At 55.1% G+C, this 18,529-nt stretch overlaps 1 protein-coding gene across 1 annotated transcript; it reads right to left on the minus strand.

Annotated features, from left to right (window-relative positions):
* Positions 1 to 5: 5 nt before the first annotated feature.
* MAP3K10 (mitogen-activated protein kinase kinase kinase 10) lies at positions 6 to 16,670 on the minus strand. Its single transcript, XM_042970085.1, has 10 exons — positions 15,546 to 16,670; positions 11,612 to 11,792; positions 8,487 to 8,635; positions 7,859 to 8,034; positions 6,558 to 6,804; positions 4,848 to 4,964; positions 2,838 to 3,009; positions 2,621 to 2,733; positions 1,585 to 2,238; positions 6 to 605 (listed from the first exon to the last, which is right to left on the minus strand). The coding sequence occupies exons 1-10, from the start codon at positions 16,225 to 16,227 to the stop codon at positions 283 to 285; spliced, it is 2,814 nt and encodes a 937-aa protein (XP_042826019.1). The 5' UTR covers positions 16,228 to 16,670; the 3' UTR covers positions 6 to 282.
* Between the last annotated feature and the right edge of the window lie 1,859 nt (positions 16,671 to 18,529).

Here is an 18,529-nt window from a genome sequence, read left to right on the forward strand (position 1 = left end):
CGGTAGGGGGCAGGGGTTACCTTTAATGCTGCATTTTGTGCCGAATCCCTATGATGTGCCCTGTCCCTGAGTATCCCTGCCCACCCTCCCCCCTCACTGCAGGGTGGGCACAGGGCCCCACCCTCTGGGGTACAAAGGAATAAATTAAGTGACCCCCTCCCCCCTTCCCCAATAAATAGAATATCCTGCCCAGGGCCTCCCCTGCCTTGTGGCGCGGCAGGCTGGGGCGGGGCCTGGGGCGCTACATTCATGGCTGCCCAGGCGGGCGGTGGGGGGCAGGCCTCAGCGGGAGCCGTGGGCCCCGCACAGGGGCACTGTGCTGTCTTGGCTCTGCCCCTCCATGTCCATGTCAAGCAGCGTGGGCTGCATGCCGGGGGGTCCAGGGCTCTCTGGGGTGTCCGGCCTGCTGGGAGGCGAGATGCTGAGTGTCCAGCCAAAGGAGACCAGTTTCCAGGGGTCCAGGCGGGGCCGGCTGGCAGCCGGCCGGGGTCTTGGGGCGAAGGTCAGGGTGGTAGGGCGGCCAGGGAACTCGGGGGGCCGGCGGTGGGTCGGGAACAAGGTCTGGGGGTCGGGCAGGCGGGGGAAGTCCAGGGGATCTCGAGGGCCTGGTAAGAGAGGATCAGATGAGGTCAACGGGGTGGGCCAGAGGATGGCATTTAAAAGCCAGGATTGTCACATGAGAATTGGGGTCTCTGACATCTTTTGAGGTATCTGCTGCTCTTCTTGGGCCCACTTTCCAGGAGGGGTGGGACCTTCACCTAGGCCCCTACGACTCCGAACTGCTCACTCAACTGGGTGCAACTCTGGGCATATTCCTTAACCTATCAGAGCCTGTTTCTTCATCATCCCTCTAGATACAGAAAGCCCTCATCCGTCTGAAGCCTCTTATGCATGTGGCACTGGGTGTGTGCGCACACGGAGACCTGAGGCATGACACTATCTCTGAATGGTGATGACAGCAGCTCACTACATAGGTGAGGGTTAAATAAAACAACAAAGCACGTAGCACAGTGCCTGGTAGTAGGTAGTTAACTCCTGTCCTAATCACCTTTGTCTTTGTTAACGAATTATAGAGGGACGCCTGGATGGCTCAGTCCATTGAGCACCTGGCTCTTAATTTCGGCTCAGGTCATGATCTCACAGTTTGTGAGCTGGAGCCCCAGACTGGGCTCTGTGCTGACAGCATGGAGGCTGCTTGGGATTTTCTCTCCTCTGTCTCTGCCCCTCCCTGGCTCAGGCGCTCTCTCTCTCTCTCTCTCTCAAAATAAACAAAAAAAATGTAGAGAGAACAGTGTCTAGCACATGAGTGTTACCCATAGTTGTTACTGTTGCCATTAATGCCACCCATCTGGCCCCTGGAGGCATTAGTTTGCCACCTCTCCTGCATTCCTGGGTCTCAATCACCTGGGGGCCCGCGGTGCCTCTAGCAGTGAGGACCATGGGGACACAGACCCTTCCCCCCATGCTAAGCAAGAGGCCACCCTGACATCTAGGGCGTCGCCGCTGGGCTGGGACCTGGGACTTTGGTGGGGTTAGGGGAGAAGGGTCGGTTTTCTGCGCCCTGGGTGTAGGCGCCTCACTCACCAGGGCGGGGAGCCGCGGGCTCAGGCGCCCCCCGCTGCCCCAGCGCCCCATCAGACGGCGTCCGCCGGTGCCCGCGGCTCACTGCGCGCGCGGCCGTGACGTGGGTGGGCGTGAGAGACTGGCGGGGGTCTTTCTTGAAGCTCTCCAGCTCCAGGTCCACCAGGGGGTTGGTGCTGGGCGGGGAGGGCGGCGGGGAGGGCGCGGCCGGCGCGGCCTCGTCGCTGTCGGAGCGCAGCAGCGAACGCGTGGAGTTGCAGTCGGACACGGACGACAGCGACACCAGGGTGGCCGAGGGCGCCAGGCCCGGGCCGGGGGCCGCGTCGTCACGGCGACCGGGCGAGCGCCCGGGCGGGCTGAGGCCCCGCGGGAAGCGGCCGGCGCGCGGGAAGAAGAGGCCGTCGAGCCAGCGCCTCTGCTCCTCGCCGTCGGCCGCGCGCGCCTCGGCCACGTCGGCGCCCAGGCCCACGGCGCCCAGCAGCGTGGCGCAGCCCAGCAGAGCCAGCTCGCAGCGTCGCCGGCCGCCGTGCCCGGGCCGGGAGAGGGGCGCGGGCGCCCCCGGGGAGGGCTCGGCCGGCAGCGGCACCGTGAGGTAGGACGGGGTGGTGTAGGGGGAGGGAGGCACGCTGCTGCCTCCGTCCGCCTCCGCGAACTCCTCTGCAAGTGGGAGAGGGCCGTCAATCGCCTCCAGGGCTGGCCTGGCCGCAGCCCCCGCCACCCCCGGAGACTTGGTGGGCAAAGGGCTACCCAGAAAGACCCTTCTGGCGTGAGGCCACCAAGTCCCATTAAACGTGGTTCTCAAATCATTCTCCTCCCAAAGCCTCTAGGAATGACCCTGCACCCTGGGGCTGCCCTTCCCCCATTTTGGGAATGTTTCCTACCCACTGGTCCAGTGAAATCGGATTCCTCCTCCCAGTGCGGGGGGGGGGGGGGGGGGGGGGGGGGGGGGAGCGGGGGGATGGTCACCTCTTCGTCTTGAGTTCTGTTTCCCTCCGGATGCCCCTCCCTCTCCATTTTAAAGGCACCCTCACCCTCTTACCCATCTCATTGAGGCTGGCGAAGCCTGGGGCGATCGGTGTGTGTTTGGGGGATTTGCCCAGGTTGGGGGCACTGGATGACCACTGTTTGCTTCCTTCCCCCAGGGCCTTCAGCCTGCAGGGGGCGCCAGAGATAGGGGCGGTTGCAATGCAGGCCTTCTGGCTGCCTGGGCCTGGGGGCAACGTGCAGGGCCAGGGGTGGGCTCCCAGTGCCTATACCTCTCCTCCCCTCCAGCCCGCTCCTTCTGCAGGGTGGAGCTGGGGCCCCAGGTCCGGCCCTTCTTCTTGCCTCCAACCAGCTCTTCCTTCTTTGGGGGCCCGCTGCGGCCCCATGTCCCACTGCCACCACCGCTGCCACCACTGCTGCTGCCACCGCCATCCACGGGAGTCACTGGGCCAAGAAAAGCCACTTGGTTACTGGGTGTTGGACAGTCTGTCCCCACTGGGCTCCCCCCACTCACTCTCACATCCACTGTCCACCAGAAGTCCAAGGGATCTTCAACCCTTCCCTTTTCTAAATCCTTCCATAGCTCCCTACTGCTGTCAGGACAAGGTCCTAGCTCCTCAGCCTGGCAGTAGAGGCTCTGCATGTACTTCCCTGCCTTCCCTCAGCCTTGTCTCCCGTCACTCCTCACAGCCAAGCCCATCAGCCATCTATTCATTCCCACATGTCTGCTGAGCACCTGCCATACGCCAAACCCCACGGGAGGTGCTGAGAAGACAGTAGTGGGCAAAGCTGACAAAACCCCCTGCTCTTGGGAGTTTACATTTTAGGGGTGAAGACAGATGACCAACAAGAATCATACTAGGTGAGTAATTTGTGTAGGGAGTTGATAGGCGGTAAGTGCTGTGAGGGAGACGGAGCAGGAAAGGAGTCTGAGAGGTAGGAAAAGTCATGTTTGACAAGGAAGAATCTGAGCAAAGATGCGAAGGAGGTGAGGGGGTGAGTCAAGTGGATACAAGGGAGAAGAACATTTCAGGCAGAGGGAATAGCTTATGCCAAGGCCCTGTGGCTGGCCACGCCTAGAGTGTTTAGAGCAGCCAGGAGGCCTGTGGGGCTGGTGTGGAGGGAGGGAGAAAAGGAGGAGAGAGAGGAAATGGAGTCTGGGTATGCAGGCAGAGGGCAATGAGCGCCTTGGTTGGGACCCCATGTCTATCATTTCCCAGGTGGGTGTTTCCACACCACCGTGCCTTTGCACAGGCTGTTCCCTTCACCTGGAACTCTGTTCCTTTCAGTCCTTTTCCCAGCCTCGTTGCCAGTTTTCCCTTCAAGCCTCCAGCTCTGGAGGAGTTTGTTCCCTGGAGAGTCTACTGCTCTCATTTCCACACTTTGAAAGTACCCTGACATTAGTACTGTCAGCATATGGTCATTGTCTTTGTTGGTGTCCCCATGAGAATGACCTCTGGGGCCTGGTACAAACAGGGGTCCCAACAGAGGTGGGAAGGGGGTGATATGTGGGGCAAAGCCAGGGGTGACCGATGGGGCAGAACAGATTTGAGGGGATCAGCCTTGTATCCTACCCATCAGCAAACCGGGCTGGCTGTGCCTCTGCCACGTAGCCCTGTCTCCCGCCCACAGCCCCAGTCCGGTCCGCTCCCCTTGTCTCCTGTCTTCCCCTATCGCTCCAGCCTCCCACAATCCACACCCTTCACAGCAGCCGGAGGGACAAGGTGCATTTTATCACATTACTGCCCGGCTCACGGCCCCTACCACATTTAGAATAAAATCCAGTTCAGGTTCCTTAGCGAGCCCGGTTCTCTAGGCCCAGCAAGATCTGGCCCCCTGCAACCTTGACCACAAACCCACTCCTCTCCCTGCCATTCACTCCAGTCCAATCGAGCTGGCCTCCCAGGACCATACACATGCCTTGCTTATTCCCACCCCTGGCCTTGGCCCTTGCTATTCCCTCCTGCAGGGACACGATTCTTTCGGATCTTGACCCTCCTCGCTCCTTCTTACCACCCGGGTCCCTGCTCAAACCCCAGCTCCTTACACAGGCCTTCCTGATGTAAAACAGCACCTCTCCTCTTTTATTTCCCTTCCCTGCTTTCCTTTGTAGAGCTTATCACTATAGTATATGTACCACTCTAGTGTCTGTTGACCCCTGATGAGAATGAGGGAGGGGACCCCACCTGTCTTGTCCCTGTTGTTCCTCCAGCTCGGTGCCCAGTAAATGTTCACAGAACGTTGTGGACTACTGACTGGTCAGGGCCTTGGGAGATACTCACGGCGAATGGCCCTCAGCCGGGGGATGATGCTGGGGCTTGCAGGGGGGCTGGCCCCATCGGATCCTTTCCGCTTGTCCAGGGTTGGAGAGGCTTGGACTGTGATCTTATGCTCGAAGCCTGTGGAAAGAAAGAGACTTTCCTGAGCAAGATGCTCCATGGGTAACCGGAGAAGTTCCCTTTGTGGGATAGAAGGAATGCCAGAATGGAATGCCACTGTTTTCATTCCTTAAACGGGGGTTCGCAAACTATGGTCTCCAGAGCGGTGGCATCCACGTCAACTGCAAACCTCAGGGGCAGCACTCACTCTCAGGCCCTCTGAATCGGCAGCTCTGGGGTGAAGCACAGCCATGTAACCATGATGAGCCCTCCAGAGACCTCGGGCGCACGCTTCAATTGGGGAGGAAGGATCCTAATGGGGTCCTTAATTAACTAAGGATTGACTACGGATCTAGGCCTAAGTGTCCAGCGTGGCAGCTATTAGCCACAAGTGGCCACTGAGCACTTGCAGTGTGGCCACTGCATCTGAGCTGCTGGAGAGTTTGAACCTATCTGTGTAGTCACAATTAATCTAAATTTAAACTTAAAAATGGATCCTCAGTTCGGTTATTGAAAACATTTAAGCATGTTTGATGCAAATCTTGGGGATGTGAATCAACTTTTTTTCAACTATAAATTTCACAAAACCCAAATACAGGTCAAGTATTTTTGAGGAAAATTAAGCGTCTGGACCAAGGTACACTGTAACCATAACATATACGCTGGATTTCAAAGATTGGGTGTGAAAAGAAGAGGTTAAAATCTCTAACAATTTTTCTTGTATTGATACATGTGACACTGTAGCATTTTGGATATATCAGGCTAAATAAAATATATTGTTAAAGTCAATTTCACCTGTTTCTTTTCCATTTTTTCCCTTTTCCATTTTTTTTTTTTTAAGGTGGCTACTAGATTTAAAATTAGCCATGTGGCTTGCATTAGATATCTGTTGGCCAGTGCTGTGCTGGTCACTGCATGATGGCTTATAATATTACAAAGAGAGGGTTGAGCAGACATCATGTGTCTTATGATGGGTGAGCGGGGTCATGTTACCTAAGAAGCAATCTTTGGGGGTGGGGGAAGAGACCCAACCGGAACTTGAAACTGATTATGCCTTGAGACAAACCTATTGGGTTGATCCACATGAAACTTGTTTTGGTTTTGGTCAAAAAGGGCCGGACATCAGCAGTTTCACATAGTTTAACTTAATACCAGTTAATAGAAAATTTAGGGGACAGAGGACAAGGTAAGTCATACTGGGGAGACGCAAGCAGCAGCCTCCAGACTGTGGGAAGTGCTGCAGAATAAACGATGCAAGGGGAAAAAAGCTGATTAAAAGATTAAAAAAAATAGAAGACAAAACAATAACAATTTTTAAAAAGCAAGGACGTGAATGCCCTAAAAGTGAAAAGAAAGGTTATTCTTGGCGGGCAGCCGGGGGTTTGTGCTGGGAGGGAGCGCATGGCGGGGCATGTGGGGTGGCTGTGGGTTCTCTCTGCTTGGGTGGGGTGATTATACTAACTCAGTAAGCTAGACGGGTTTCTGGTCCCTTTCCACATGTGTGATACATTCAGCAATAGAAAAGTTTTCAAAAAAATAGGAGGAGGAGGTAAACCCCGTGTTAGGAATGCTCCCAGCAGCCCCTGGGGGCCGCGTAAGGCGTGTGGGCGGTACCGGAGGGCAGGCTGATGTGGCTGCCACCTTCCCGCAGCTTGAGCAGGCGGCTGCGCTTGAAGTTGCCCTTGCGTTTGCGGACCCTGGGCTTCTCCTGGCTCAGCTGGCACATGAGCAGGTGCAGCTCACGCTCCACGATGTCCATCTCGCGCTCGGCCAGCTCCTGCTCCCGCCGCCGCAGCTGCTCCTCCTGGAAGCGCTGCTCCTGGGCCGCCCGCAGCAGCTCCTCCTCACGGCTCCGGAGTTCCTGGAAAGAAGATGGGGCGAGGGCTCATCTGTCAGCCCCTTGGGGATGGACCTGGGGGCTACTGGGTCTGCTTGGGGCACAGCACAAGGACGTCCTGCTAAGGGGCAAATTGGGGGCACAACCCAACTCACTCTTCACCAGCCAAGCTGGGCGCCGGTGCTCCAGGCTGTATTAGCCCAAAGAAAGGGGTGGTTTTAGTTTTCACCTTTAAGTTTTTGACTCTTCAATTTGGAAAACTTTGAACATCCACAAAAGCAGAGACAGAATAGTGCCCCCAATTCTCATCATTCCACCTAAACAACTCTTTTTACTTAGCAAACCTTTTTTCACGTATCTTCTTCCTTGTCTCCTCCCTTTTTCCCTCCCTCCCATTTTTGCTGTTGTGTTTTAAAACCAATCTCAGGGGTGCCTGGGTGGCTCAGTCAGTTAAGTGTCTGAGTTCGGCTCAGGTCATGATCTCACAGTTCACAAGTTAGAGCCCGGCATCTGGCTCTGTGCAGACAGAGCTTGCTTCAGATTCTGTGTCTCCCTCTCTCTCTGTCCCTCCCTTGCTTGTACTCTGTCTGTCAAAAATAAATAAAACATTAAAAAAATTTAGGGGTGCCTGGGTGGCTCAGTCAGTTAAGCATCTGAACCTTGATTTTGGCTTAGGCCATGATCTCACAGTTCGTGGGTTCAGGCCCTGTGTCAGGCTCCGTGCAGACGGTGCAGAGCCTGACAGTGTGGAACCTGCTTGGGATATGCTCTCTCTCCCTCTCTCTCTGCCCCTCCCCTGCGTGCTCTCTTTGCCTCAAATAAATAAACTTAAAAAATTAAAAAAAAAATTTTAAACCAATCCCAGACATCAGGCAGTATCACTTGTAAGAGCATCAGTGCAGGGTGCCTTTTTCTTATTAATCTGCCAACAGGCCCCTTTCTTAATATGCAAAAAAGGCCCCTTTAGCCCTGCATGGACCCAAAGACTGGGGCTCAGGGGAAGGGACTCTGCCCCACCAAAGGCATCAGAAATGCAGGGGTCTTGCTCCATCCCTCCCACTGTGCCCCCTGCCTTCACCTTCTCTTTGGTCCGGAGGTCATCAAACATGTGCTGAATTTCCAGCTTCCAGTCTTCCTGCAGTGAGTGGAAGGACTCCAGCGGCATCTGGAATAGGGCTGACTGCTCGATGACTTCAAGCTGCTTCAAGATACTGCCGAAATCTGGCCGCCCATGGGGGTCTGGGTCCCAGCATTCTGGGGTGGGGGTGGGGGGGACAGCAGTGGGGGTGGAGAGGTCAGTGGCCATGCTCTAGGGCATCACCCTGCTTTGTGGAAGACAGGACTTCAGGGGACTGTGGACAAACAACTTCCATGGAACTGAGGGAAGGAATTCAAAGCCAAATTCCTGGCAACATTACAGTGAAACCTGGCTTCTGCTCCCTCACTTGTGGCAGAATCAAGGATCAGGGAAGAATCCCAGGGCCAGCAAATGCTAACAGGTGCCCTCAAGGGCCGTGGGCCTGGCTGGAACAACAGTTTGGGGGACACAGAGCCAACTGTAGGGGAGACAGTTTGTGGTCCAATGGTTGCAGCCCCTTCTCCCTCACTCCTGGGCCCACCGGTATGGATGGATGTGAAGGGGTGAGGTCTGGCCCGAGGGCCCCTGCCACCCAAGCTGAGCCTATCTCCACAGGGCCCTGGCTCACCCTCCAGTAGGCGGGCAAAGGGCTCGGGGCACGTGGAGGGGATGGGCAGCGTCAGCTTGTTCATAGCCACGCCATATGCCACGGCCAAGGCGTCGATTTCACGGTAGGGGACCTCACCCGTCAGCAGCTCCCAGAGCAGCACCCCGAAGCTGCAGGTGGGGAAGAGGGAGGGTGATGCCGCAGCCCACCCCCATGCTCACCTACACCCCATCCCTGCCTCCGGTCCCGTGGTGGGCCTCCCTCACCCCCACATCCGGCGCTGGTTGATGAGGCCACGAGAACATGATTGACCTCCGCTGGCCTGATCTCAAATAGATGTGGTGGGGTTGGCTGTCTGATGTCTTGCCTTTGCTCTCTCTTCCCTCACCCCTGTCTGAAAACTTTCAGTGTCTCACCTGTACCCCCTGGACAGAGCCACTTTTCTTAGCCCTGACCTTTGACGTCCCCTGCAGCTTTGCCTCTAAGCCCTCTTGCCCCCGTACCAACCCCAGCTTCGCTGAACAAGTTGAACAAGCCCTAAGCCCTGTTCTTCCTAACCTCTGGCTTTGCACATGCTGTCTCCTTCATCAAGAACATCCTTCCCTGTGTGTAACTGTTCTTTCAGTCAAAACTCAGGTGTCCCCTCTCCCAGGGAGGCTTCCTTGATTCCACAGCCTCCAAAGCTAGATGAGAGACCCCCCTCCTCTATGTTCCCACAGAACCCTCAGCACTTACCTCTAAAAACAAGTTAACACTATTTAACATTTATAAAGCACTTACTCCAGGCCAGCACTGTGCTAGGCGCTCTCAGTAATCCTCACAACAGCCCTGTAAGGCAGAAGGTATTGGTATGACCCCCGTTTTAGCCGGGGGACAGGTGCAGGCACAGAGAGGTTAAACTGTCTGCCTAAATGTCACACAGCTAGTAAGCGGACTGGTCTCAGTCCACACTTGGGCTCAGGCCTGCTTGATGCCCATGACGGTGTCCTTGATGGATACACAACACTGGAGCACGCACCACTGTGCTACGGTCACCTGCCGGTCCACCTTCTCCAGTAAACTGAACACCATTTTGTGCGGTGTCCAGCATGCAGTGAGTCCCCGAGCTCCCCCACATCCACGCATGCATTTGACATATAAATGTCTGCCGTGTGCCAGACACTATTCTGGGCACCGGACCAAGATGGACACCACCTCTGCCCTCCTACGGCTGACGGCCTCCCTGTCATTCTCAGTGCCAGCACTGGTGAATGTGAGCTGGGCATCTGCTGCCTGAAATCATTTCCCATCTTCCTTTGCAGCTAAGCATGCCCATATGGCGATGGTTCTGGCCAGTGGGGTGCAGGAGGACGTGTAATATGCAACTAACTTCCAGGAAGTTAAAGAGAGTCCTCGGAGTCCCGAAGTTTAGAAGTTTAGAGTCCTTAAGGAGAATTGGTGTCCTTTCCTCTTTTCCTGCCTGCTTGCTGTGATGTGGACATAAAAGCCGGAGCTCAAGCAGCCGTTTTGGATGATGAAGTGAGCTTTGGAATGGAGACCACACAAGGTGGAAGAAAATAATAATGGCTCTCAACTGGGGGTGGTGTGAACCCTCCACCTGACCTGTGTTGCTGGAAACCTGTGAGGATGTTTTGATTGTCACAAGGACTGGGGAGCGCTATGATGTTTGGTGGCTGGGAACCACGTCCTAAAAAATACACGGCAGTACCACACAAGAAAGAATTACCTTGCTCTATGTCAGTGACGCCCCTGTTGAGGAACCCTGACACAGGACCCTGAATTCCTGTCACCGGGACCACCACATCAGTCCTGGGCTTTACAGGAGAGCAGAAACTTCAGGCTTGTTTTTATTTGGGGATTTTCTGCTCCTTGCCACGGAGATATGGCTCTGTGCAGTTTGGTACCACAAATGAATGCCTAATGGAAAGCCAGTTAGAACCTTCCCCAAAGAGCTGCACTGCTCTAGTGGAGACTTCCTGTCTGATTTGTCTGCCCAGAAGCCATGACTTTGCTACTTGGTCCATCTGGAGCCTTAGCTGGGGACTGACCTGGGTTTGGCTCCCTCCCAGTAGAAGGCCCCAGGCTGAAGAGTATCTGCTGTCGCCATCAAGTCTCACTGGTGATGGCAACAGCCTCCTCACGGGCCTCCTGCCCCCACTCCTGTCCCCCACAATCCATTCTGCATCCTACAGCCGAGGGAGCCTTGCAATGCTAAACCAGATTGTGCCATTCATAAATGCTCCTAATGGCTTTCTGCTGCACTTAGAATAAAGCCTGGCGTCCGGTCCCTCATCTGCGGGGTTCCCCGCTCTCTCTCCTATGTCATTTTCTACCACCTTCCTCCTTGCCTCCTCTGCTCCAGTCACCTGGCCTCATGGCTGTGTCTGGAATAGACCAAGCTCGTTCTCACGTCAGAACCGCCTTTGTGGGCACTGTCCCCTCTGCCTGGGAAGCTTCTTCCCCAAACTTTGCATGGGTGGCTCCTTCTTATCATCATCCAAAACTCAGCTCAAGTGTCATTTCTCAGAAAAGCCTTCCCTAACATCATCCTCCAGCACTCAGAGTGCTTTCGATTTACCTCCTGGCTCTTAATACTATCTCATACTTTGTTCTGGTGGATTAACTCTTTATCTTTGGAAAATTATTTTACAACTTTTTAACTTAAAACCAGCTCCCCCCCCCAGCTTCTTGTGTATTTGTTTATTTATTTACTATTCCTCTAGGCAGGAAATGTGTCTAGATTTTTTTTACTGCGGTATCCCTAGCACCCAGTGCTGATGGATGGATGGCTGGAAGGAAGGAAGGAAGGAAGGAAGCAAGGAAGCAAGGAAGGAAGGATGAAAGGATGCCTCCAAAGCCTCAATTTCCTATTGACAAATGGGGTGGTGTACGGGATGGTGTCTGAGGGGCCCTTGGTGTTGACATCCTATTTCTATATCTTCGTAATTTTCCACTCGAATCCAAGTCCTTCTCAGCTGCCACTTCAGCAAGCAGACACCTGCTTTGGTGCTTTGATGGTCTGACCTTGCCAGGGAGCCTCTCTGTCAGGCCTGGATCCTAGCTTCTGCAGGAGACTGTCCCTCCCACTCTGAAACACCCTCCTCCCCTCCCCCATTTCCGGGATTCCCCAGCCCCACCATCAGCACCTCCAGACATCACTGCTTTTGGAGAAGAGGGAGAGACGGATAACCTCCGGAGCCATCCAGGCATAAGTCCCTGCAGCGCTCATCTTCGTGGTCTTGTGCCACTCGCGGGCGAGGCCGAAGTCCGTGATCTTGAGCACCGTGTCTGCGAGGTTGTGGTTCTCGATGGCCTCCAGAATAAGAACTGTGGGGCAGGAAGAAAGATGGGTCACCCCAACCTTCTGGGCTGCAGACCTGAGTGTCCTGCCCGCCTGCCTCAGCTGAAATCTCCTACTTGTTCTCTCCCTCTAACCATGAGTAACCATGAGTTACCCCCCTCTGCAGTAGGTCCTTTCCTGGTCTGGAATATCATGGATGCTTCCATGCCAGTCGGATCCCTGCCCCAAGCTCCCATGAAGGAGGAGGAGCTTCCTCTGGGTCTACTTCCCTCCTGATTCTAACCTGGGCTCTGGGGAGCTCTGTGAAATGTGGGTAGCCAAAGCCCAAAGCCTTGGTTCTCCTTTTTCAGGCCTTGAATTCTTGGCCACCAGTGAGGTGGGAACTAGACTCTGAGCAGAAGGGATGAACGTGGTTCTCCTTTGCCTTTGTCACCCCCTGTGGCAGACTGCATTCAGGGCCCCAGATCTACCCCTTTCTGCATCACCTTCTTCACCACCTGACTCTGCACTCCTTTCCACGGAAGGGGAAGAGTCTATTTCCTCCTCCTTTACCTTGGGTTGGCCCTAGGACTTGTTTTGGTCAACAGAACAAGGCAGAAGTGACAGAATGCCATTTCCAAGCCTAGGCCTTAAGAGGCCTCACCTATCTGCCTGCCATCACCACGAGACCATGCCTCGGCCAGCCTGCTGGTCCAAGGTAGATGGGAGGTACTCGGAGTCAAGTCTTCCCTGCTGAGGCCCGCCTAAGTCAGCTCACGCTCCAGCAGGCCCATGTGTGTGTGAGCAGCGATAAATGACATCAAGTTTTAAGACCCTGAGTTTTGGGGGTGGTTTGCTACGCAGCATTACTGTGACAAAGTCTGACGGCTATATCCCCCAAGCATCTTGAATGGTTCCAACTTGCTGTCTAGGGCTATTACTAACAACAATTATAATCATGGCTGGTGTTTATCAGCGGCCTATGATATGGCAGGCACTGTGCTAGGCCTTTACATGGACTATCTAGAAAGCAACCCATTTTATCGACTGGCAAACTGAGGCTCAAAGAGATGAAGTCCCTTGGCCAAGAGTGTATAGCTAGAAAACTGTGGGGCAAAGGCCTGACCTACATCTGTCATTAGAGCCCAATCTCTTAACTGCTATGATATTCGACCAGCATGTATCAAACAGGCCCCAAAGTGTACAGGCCTGCCTGGGCATGAATCCCAGCTCTGCCACTTATCAGCTGCATAACCTTGTATGATTTATTCTTCTTAACGCTAGGATTTCTCCTCTGTTAAGTGGGGATGGTAATAGTATTTACCTTATAGGGTTGTAGTAAGGTGAAGCACCAGTAGGCCCTTTAAAAATGTTAGCTATTATTATTAGTGTGTGATATGGCCATAGCTGGCCTTTACTTCTCCCCCCAGATCTTTGACCATTCCTGGTGACTTCTCCTGTCATAACAACAGTGAGCTAATTCTACTATCATCAAAGCCCAGAAGCCTCCCTCGACTCTCTAGCATGTGACTCCATGCTTCCCTTCTTGGGTCCCCACCTCTTCTGTTGGTGGGGTGACCCTGTGACAGACGGAACACACTATGGTCTTACATTTCATTTCTGCATCATCCCTTGCTTAAAATCTTCTGATGGCTTCCACTACGTAAAAAACAAAACAAAACCCCAAATCCTCATCATGGCCCCCAAGGTCATCATGATCTGGGCCCTGCCTACCTTTCTGACCTCATCTCCTACCCCTCCCTCGTTCCTCCTCTTCCAACCCCTCTGGTCTCCTGGCTGTTTCTCCCGCAAGGCATGCTCATTTCCACCTCAGGACCTTTGCTCTGCCCAGACCTTTGCAAGGCTGGGTTCTCTTTGTTCAGGTCCCTGCTCCAGTATTGCCTTCCCTGACCATCTGATTCAAAGAGCTCCTTCTGCCTGTTTTATTTTCTTCAGAGCCCCCTGATCTTATCTGGAAATTTTATCTACCTACCTACCTACCTACCTACCTACCTACCTAATATCAGTCATCTACTTCTGTTTACTAGACCATAACTTCTACGTGGGGAGATCTTGCCTGGTTCACTTCTGTAATCCCAGCGCTTAAGATAGGGCCTAGTATATTTAATTTTGCTTCAGAATTATCAGTTGAATGAACCAATGTACGAGCGACACCAGACGAGGGGCTCCTAGGGAAAGATGAATGGAGGAAGCTGTGCTGTGGAGGCCCTGTGATCTGTCCTGGGCATGGACTTGTCCCATTGACTGAGCAGGAAGCCCTGGCCTAAGGAGCCCCAACAACGCCACATCCAGGTGGCACTGGCTACAGGAAAACCTAGAGGCCTGGGGGCATGTCCTTACACCCCACCTTCAGGCTGTGAATCAGAGGGGTGAGGAAAGGCCAGGAAGGCACCCCAGCCTTCAAGGGGAGCATGCTGGTGGTCCTGCCTCTATTTGCCCAGCATGTCAGAGGAGTCTGAGCATCAGGGAGGCAGGAACCATCTGTGTCTGTCTTTGCTCAATTCCCTGGCCCCGCCACAGGGCTTGGCACACCTTTAGCACCTGGCAGCTTGGTTGGTGTACAAGTGTAAGGCCTGGAAGGTAAGGAAGACCACTCCCTCTGTTCTAGGGGCTTGCAGTGGTCGTGGCTCTGCATAGCAACAACATTGCAGAAATAGCGGGATGGATTCAAACACATTTCAGGGTGTGGAACTGACAGGAATCAGAAGAGATGTGGGAGTCCAAATGTGAGAACAAAGGGGAAATCCTCACATTTCCAGGGAGGGCAGGGAACATGCTGGCCTCATTCACTGTTGATCCCTCTCCTTAGCACATGACTTGGCCCAGCAAACACCAAATGAAAAATGAAAGAATAGATGCATGCAGAAATGAAAGGGAGTGAGATGGGGTAGAGGAAGCTTGGGAGAGCCAGGAAGGTAGGATTCTTCCCCCGCTATATCCTTAGGACGCAGGACTGGGTGTGGCACACAACAGGCGCTCCGGAAATGGGTGAGGCCACTGCGGTCTTGGTCCCTGTTGGGCTCCTGTTAATAGGTGCTCAACTAATACGTGCTGACATCATGAGAAGCTCCTTGATCTAGAGGTGGGTCCTGGGGAGCTTTCTCTTCCTGCTGGCCCCAGTCCCCATTCGACCAACCAATCAAGTTTTGAGAGCCTGTGATAAGCCAGGCAGCCTGGAAGCTTTTACATAAGGCACATCCCTTTCCCTCCTCCCTCACTCTGGCTGGGGCAGAGGCCTGAGAGGACTCCAGGAAGTGGTTCTCAACCCCGAGGAGACACTTGCCAATGTCTGGAGACAAGTTTTGGTCTTTGGTGGAGAATGTTAATGGCATCTACCAGCTAGAAGCCACGGATGCTGCTAAACAACCCACAAGAGAACTGCCTCCTACAATCATCCAGCCCCAAATGTAAATAGTGCCAAGGTTGAGAAACTCTGACTCCAGGCTAGATTCTTTCGGTCTCTGCCCGGTGGACCCTGGCATCATGGCTGGACAGTGAGTGCCATGAGGGCAGACCCTGTGCTGTCCATGCTAGGAGTTCGGGGCCTGTCACAGTGTTCATGGATACATACTTATTAAGCTACTGTGACTCTTAGCCTGGGAGACAGGCGGTCCTTCAACCTTTCCAAGCCTCCTTTTCCTCCCTCACTTGGCCCGGAAGGTATACCGCTGCCCCTTCTTGCCCTAGGCAATATCTTCTGGTGTCCCCATTTCCCACCACCTAGGCTTGACCTCCTAAGATTCGGTGGAAGCAAGTTTTGGGGGGAGGACACCACTTACTGTTGATGGACTTGAGGTCCCGGTGGATGATGGGCACAGGGGCATCATTGTGTAGGTAGTTCATGCCCCGGGCCACCTGCACAGCCCAGTTGACCAGCACATGAGGGGGCACCCGGCGGCCCGCCAGCACCCTGCTCAGTGCGCCCCCCCTGGCATACTCCATCACCAGGCAGAGGTGTGGGGGGCTGAGGCAGGCGCCTCTGAGGGCAATGATGTTGGGGTGCTTCAGGGCTCCGAAGAGCCTGGCCTCCTGGCGCACCTGCTCTGCTGTCACTGCCGGGTCCCGCTCAGGGTCCAGCCGGGCGGCCTTGACAGCCACCTCCTCGCCGCGCCATAGGGCCCGGTAGACCTTGCCAAAGCCCCCTACACCGATGATCTCTTCTAGCTGCAGCTCGTGGAAGGGGATCTCCTGGGGCAGCTGGAGGCCCGCGGGCGCGGCGGGTGCGCCAGGGGCTACGTAGTTGCTGGGGAAAACGCCCACACGGCCGCTGGGTAGCTGCCCGGTCCACCAGCCCTCGTCGCCCGACACCGCACAGTCCTGGGAAAGCACCTGGACGCGGTCGCCCCTCCGCAGGGTCAGCTCCTCATCGCCCGCCGCCTCGTAGTCGAACACCGCGGTCCAGACGGGCCCCGTGGGGGTCGTGCCCCACTCCTTGGCCGTCCCCCCCTCCTCCTCCTCCATGGGGGAGGGGCCGGGGGCTGCGGGAGGCCGCTTCACACAGGCTGCCCGCGGGATGCAGAGGGCGGGCCCCGGCGGCCAGGATGGGGGGCAGTCCCTGCGGGTTCTAGGGGGCTCCTGGAGGCCATGGCTGGGGGCGGGGGCCCTCCACAGGAGCAAGAAAAAGCCTCCTTAAAAGGGCAGGGTCGTCCCCTCTGATTCAGCTGCCCAGGCGGGGCGGGGTGCGGATAGGGTGGCGGGTTCACCTGTCTCCCCCAAATGTCAGGGCGCTAAGAGGGCCTGGCCGCGCGGCTCCCCAATTCCTGCCGGGGCCCGCCGGTGGGGGACGAGGGTGAGGGAAGCAGGCAGCCCCCTTCCCCACGCCTCTCACCCCGCGCAGCTCCACCGGCGGCCCCCGGCTCCGCATCCCGGGCCACGACCGCCGGGCGGGGTGGGGGTGGCGGGGCCCCGGGGGCGCCCGCCCCGGGATGGGGTGGCGCGCCCCTCGGCCTTCTCACGCGCGGGGCGGCCGGGCTGCCCCCATCCTCAGCACCTGCCTCCCGGTCGGCCCCAGCCCTGCCCCCGCCCGCGCCGCTTCCCGGGGCCGCCGGCGGTGCCTGAGTGACGTGCTCGCCGCCGCCGCCGCCGCCGCCGCGGTGCCGCCTGGGAGTTGTAGTCTCCGGCTGCGCGGCCTCGAGGCTGTTCCCCTAGCTTCCAGAGCCCCGCTGCCAGCCTCGGGCCGCAGTGGGGACCCCACGAGGCCGAAGGAATCCTCCCGAGGAGATAAGCTTGGCTTCGGACCCTCCCTGGGACTCGGTGGGCCAGATGCCGGGAGGAGGGAAGGAGGCGGGGGCCAAGCGCTCCTCACAGACCCTACGGGTCCGCGGCTCAAGATGGGGTTGACGGTGGCGGACCGGCTTCGCAAAGCGAAATAGAGGAGCTGCGTGAGTGGTGGTTACTGGCTCCAGCCTCTAACGCGGCTGGAGCACGATCCCCTTGGCTGCCCGTCCCCTCGGGCCCCGACCCGAGGTGCACGCCGGGAAATGTAGTCCGTTCCGGGACAGGCGCCGCGGGAGGCGGCCTCAAACGTTGGAGAAAGGTTGGTGGCTCCTGCCACCTAGGGGATTCGGCTGATGGCGAGGCCTCAGCAGGGAAGATTGGGCTGGCAGGACTTGTTCACTGTCCGTTGGGAAATCACAGCCATGTCTTTCCCCACCAGCTCTGGTTTCTTCCACCTCAGCAGTCAGAACTCCCCGCCTCTCGTAATAGGAACTTCAATCTATTGGGGCTTAATGCGCATCTTGTGCTAAGCGCTTTGCATGGTATCATCAAATTCTCGCAAAGCCCCCATTTTACAGATGATGCATTGAAAAGCAAAGTCACTTGTCCAAGGTCACAGAACTGTAAATGGCAAAAGCAAGCCTCAAAGGTAGGTTTTAAAATTAAAAACAAACATGATTTAAAAACAAACAAAACACTGCCTTCCCATTTAAAGAATGAGGATATTGAGTCCTGCAGAGGTTCAGTGACTTGCTCAAGATCTGTAAGCTTGTAAACAGCAAAATTCTGGGCCTTTTGAGTGGCCCGGAAGTCTGGAGGGAGGAGATAAAAGAGGTACCATGAGGTGCTCTGCTTCCCAAGTTCCAGACCCCGCCCCTGCTCCTGGGAAGTTGTTCCACTCTTAGAAGTGGGTACCTGGTCTCTTGTCTACCCATCAGGGAAACATAGGAACTATCAAGAATGCTTGTTTGAAGACAGAGTCCCCCTTTATTCTGAGTTATAGGCAGTTCTGCCATGAGTGATATATGCGTTCCCGAAAAACCCTGGAGTTCTACAAAACAGCTCACTAAACATAACAAGAATTTATGGGGAAGAAGAAAAAAAAAAACCCCAGGGTTAGATTGCTCAAAACACTGGCAACTTCATAATCAGAGTGCTACGAGACCAATAATGATTCTCAAAGAAATACTAGCACAGTTAAAATTCCACGGAGGTTTGCGCTTAGCAACATCTTCAGTGCCTTCTTTGCAATCTTATGGGGCTTGTGCTTCCTTCTCAGAGATGCTGGTCTGGATATATTAATTTCCTTTTCTTTTCTTTCCTTTTCTTTCTTTGAAAACTTTCTGGCTTTATTATTATTTTTTAATTTTTAAATTTTATTTAAATCCAAGTTAGTTAACATATAGTGTAACAATGATTTCAGGAGTAGAACCCAGGGATTCATCACTTACATAGAACACCCAATGCTCATCCCAATAAGTGCCCTCCTTAATGCCCATCACACATTTAGCCCATCCCCCCCCCAACACCTCTCAGTTCTCTGTAT

Source organism: Panthera tigris, chromosome E2 (genome assembly GCF_018350195.1).
Source record: "Panthera tigris isolate Pti1 chromosome E2, P.tigris_Pti1_mat1.1, whole genome shotgun sequence".
Classification (NCBI taxonomy): domain Eukaryota; kingdom Metazoa; phylum Chordata; class Mammalia; order Carnivora; family Felidae; genus Panthera; species Panthera tigris.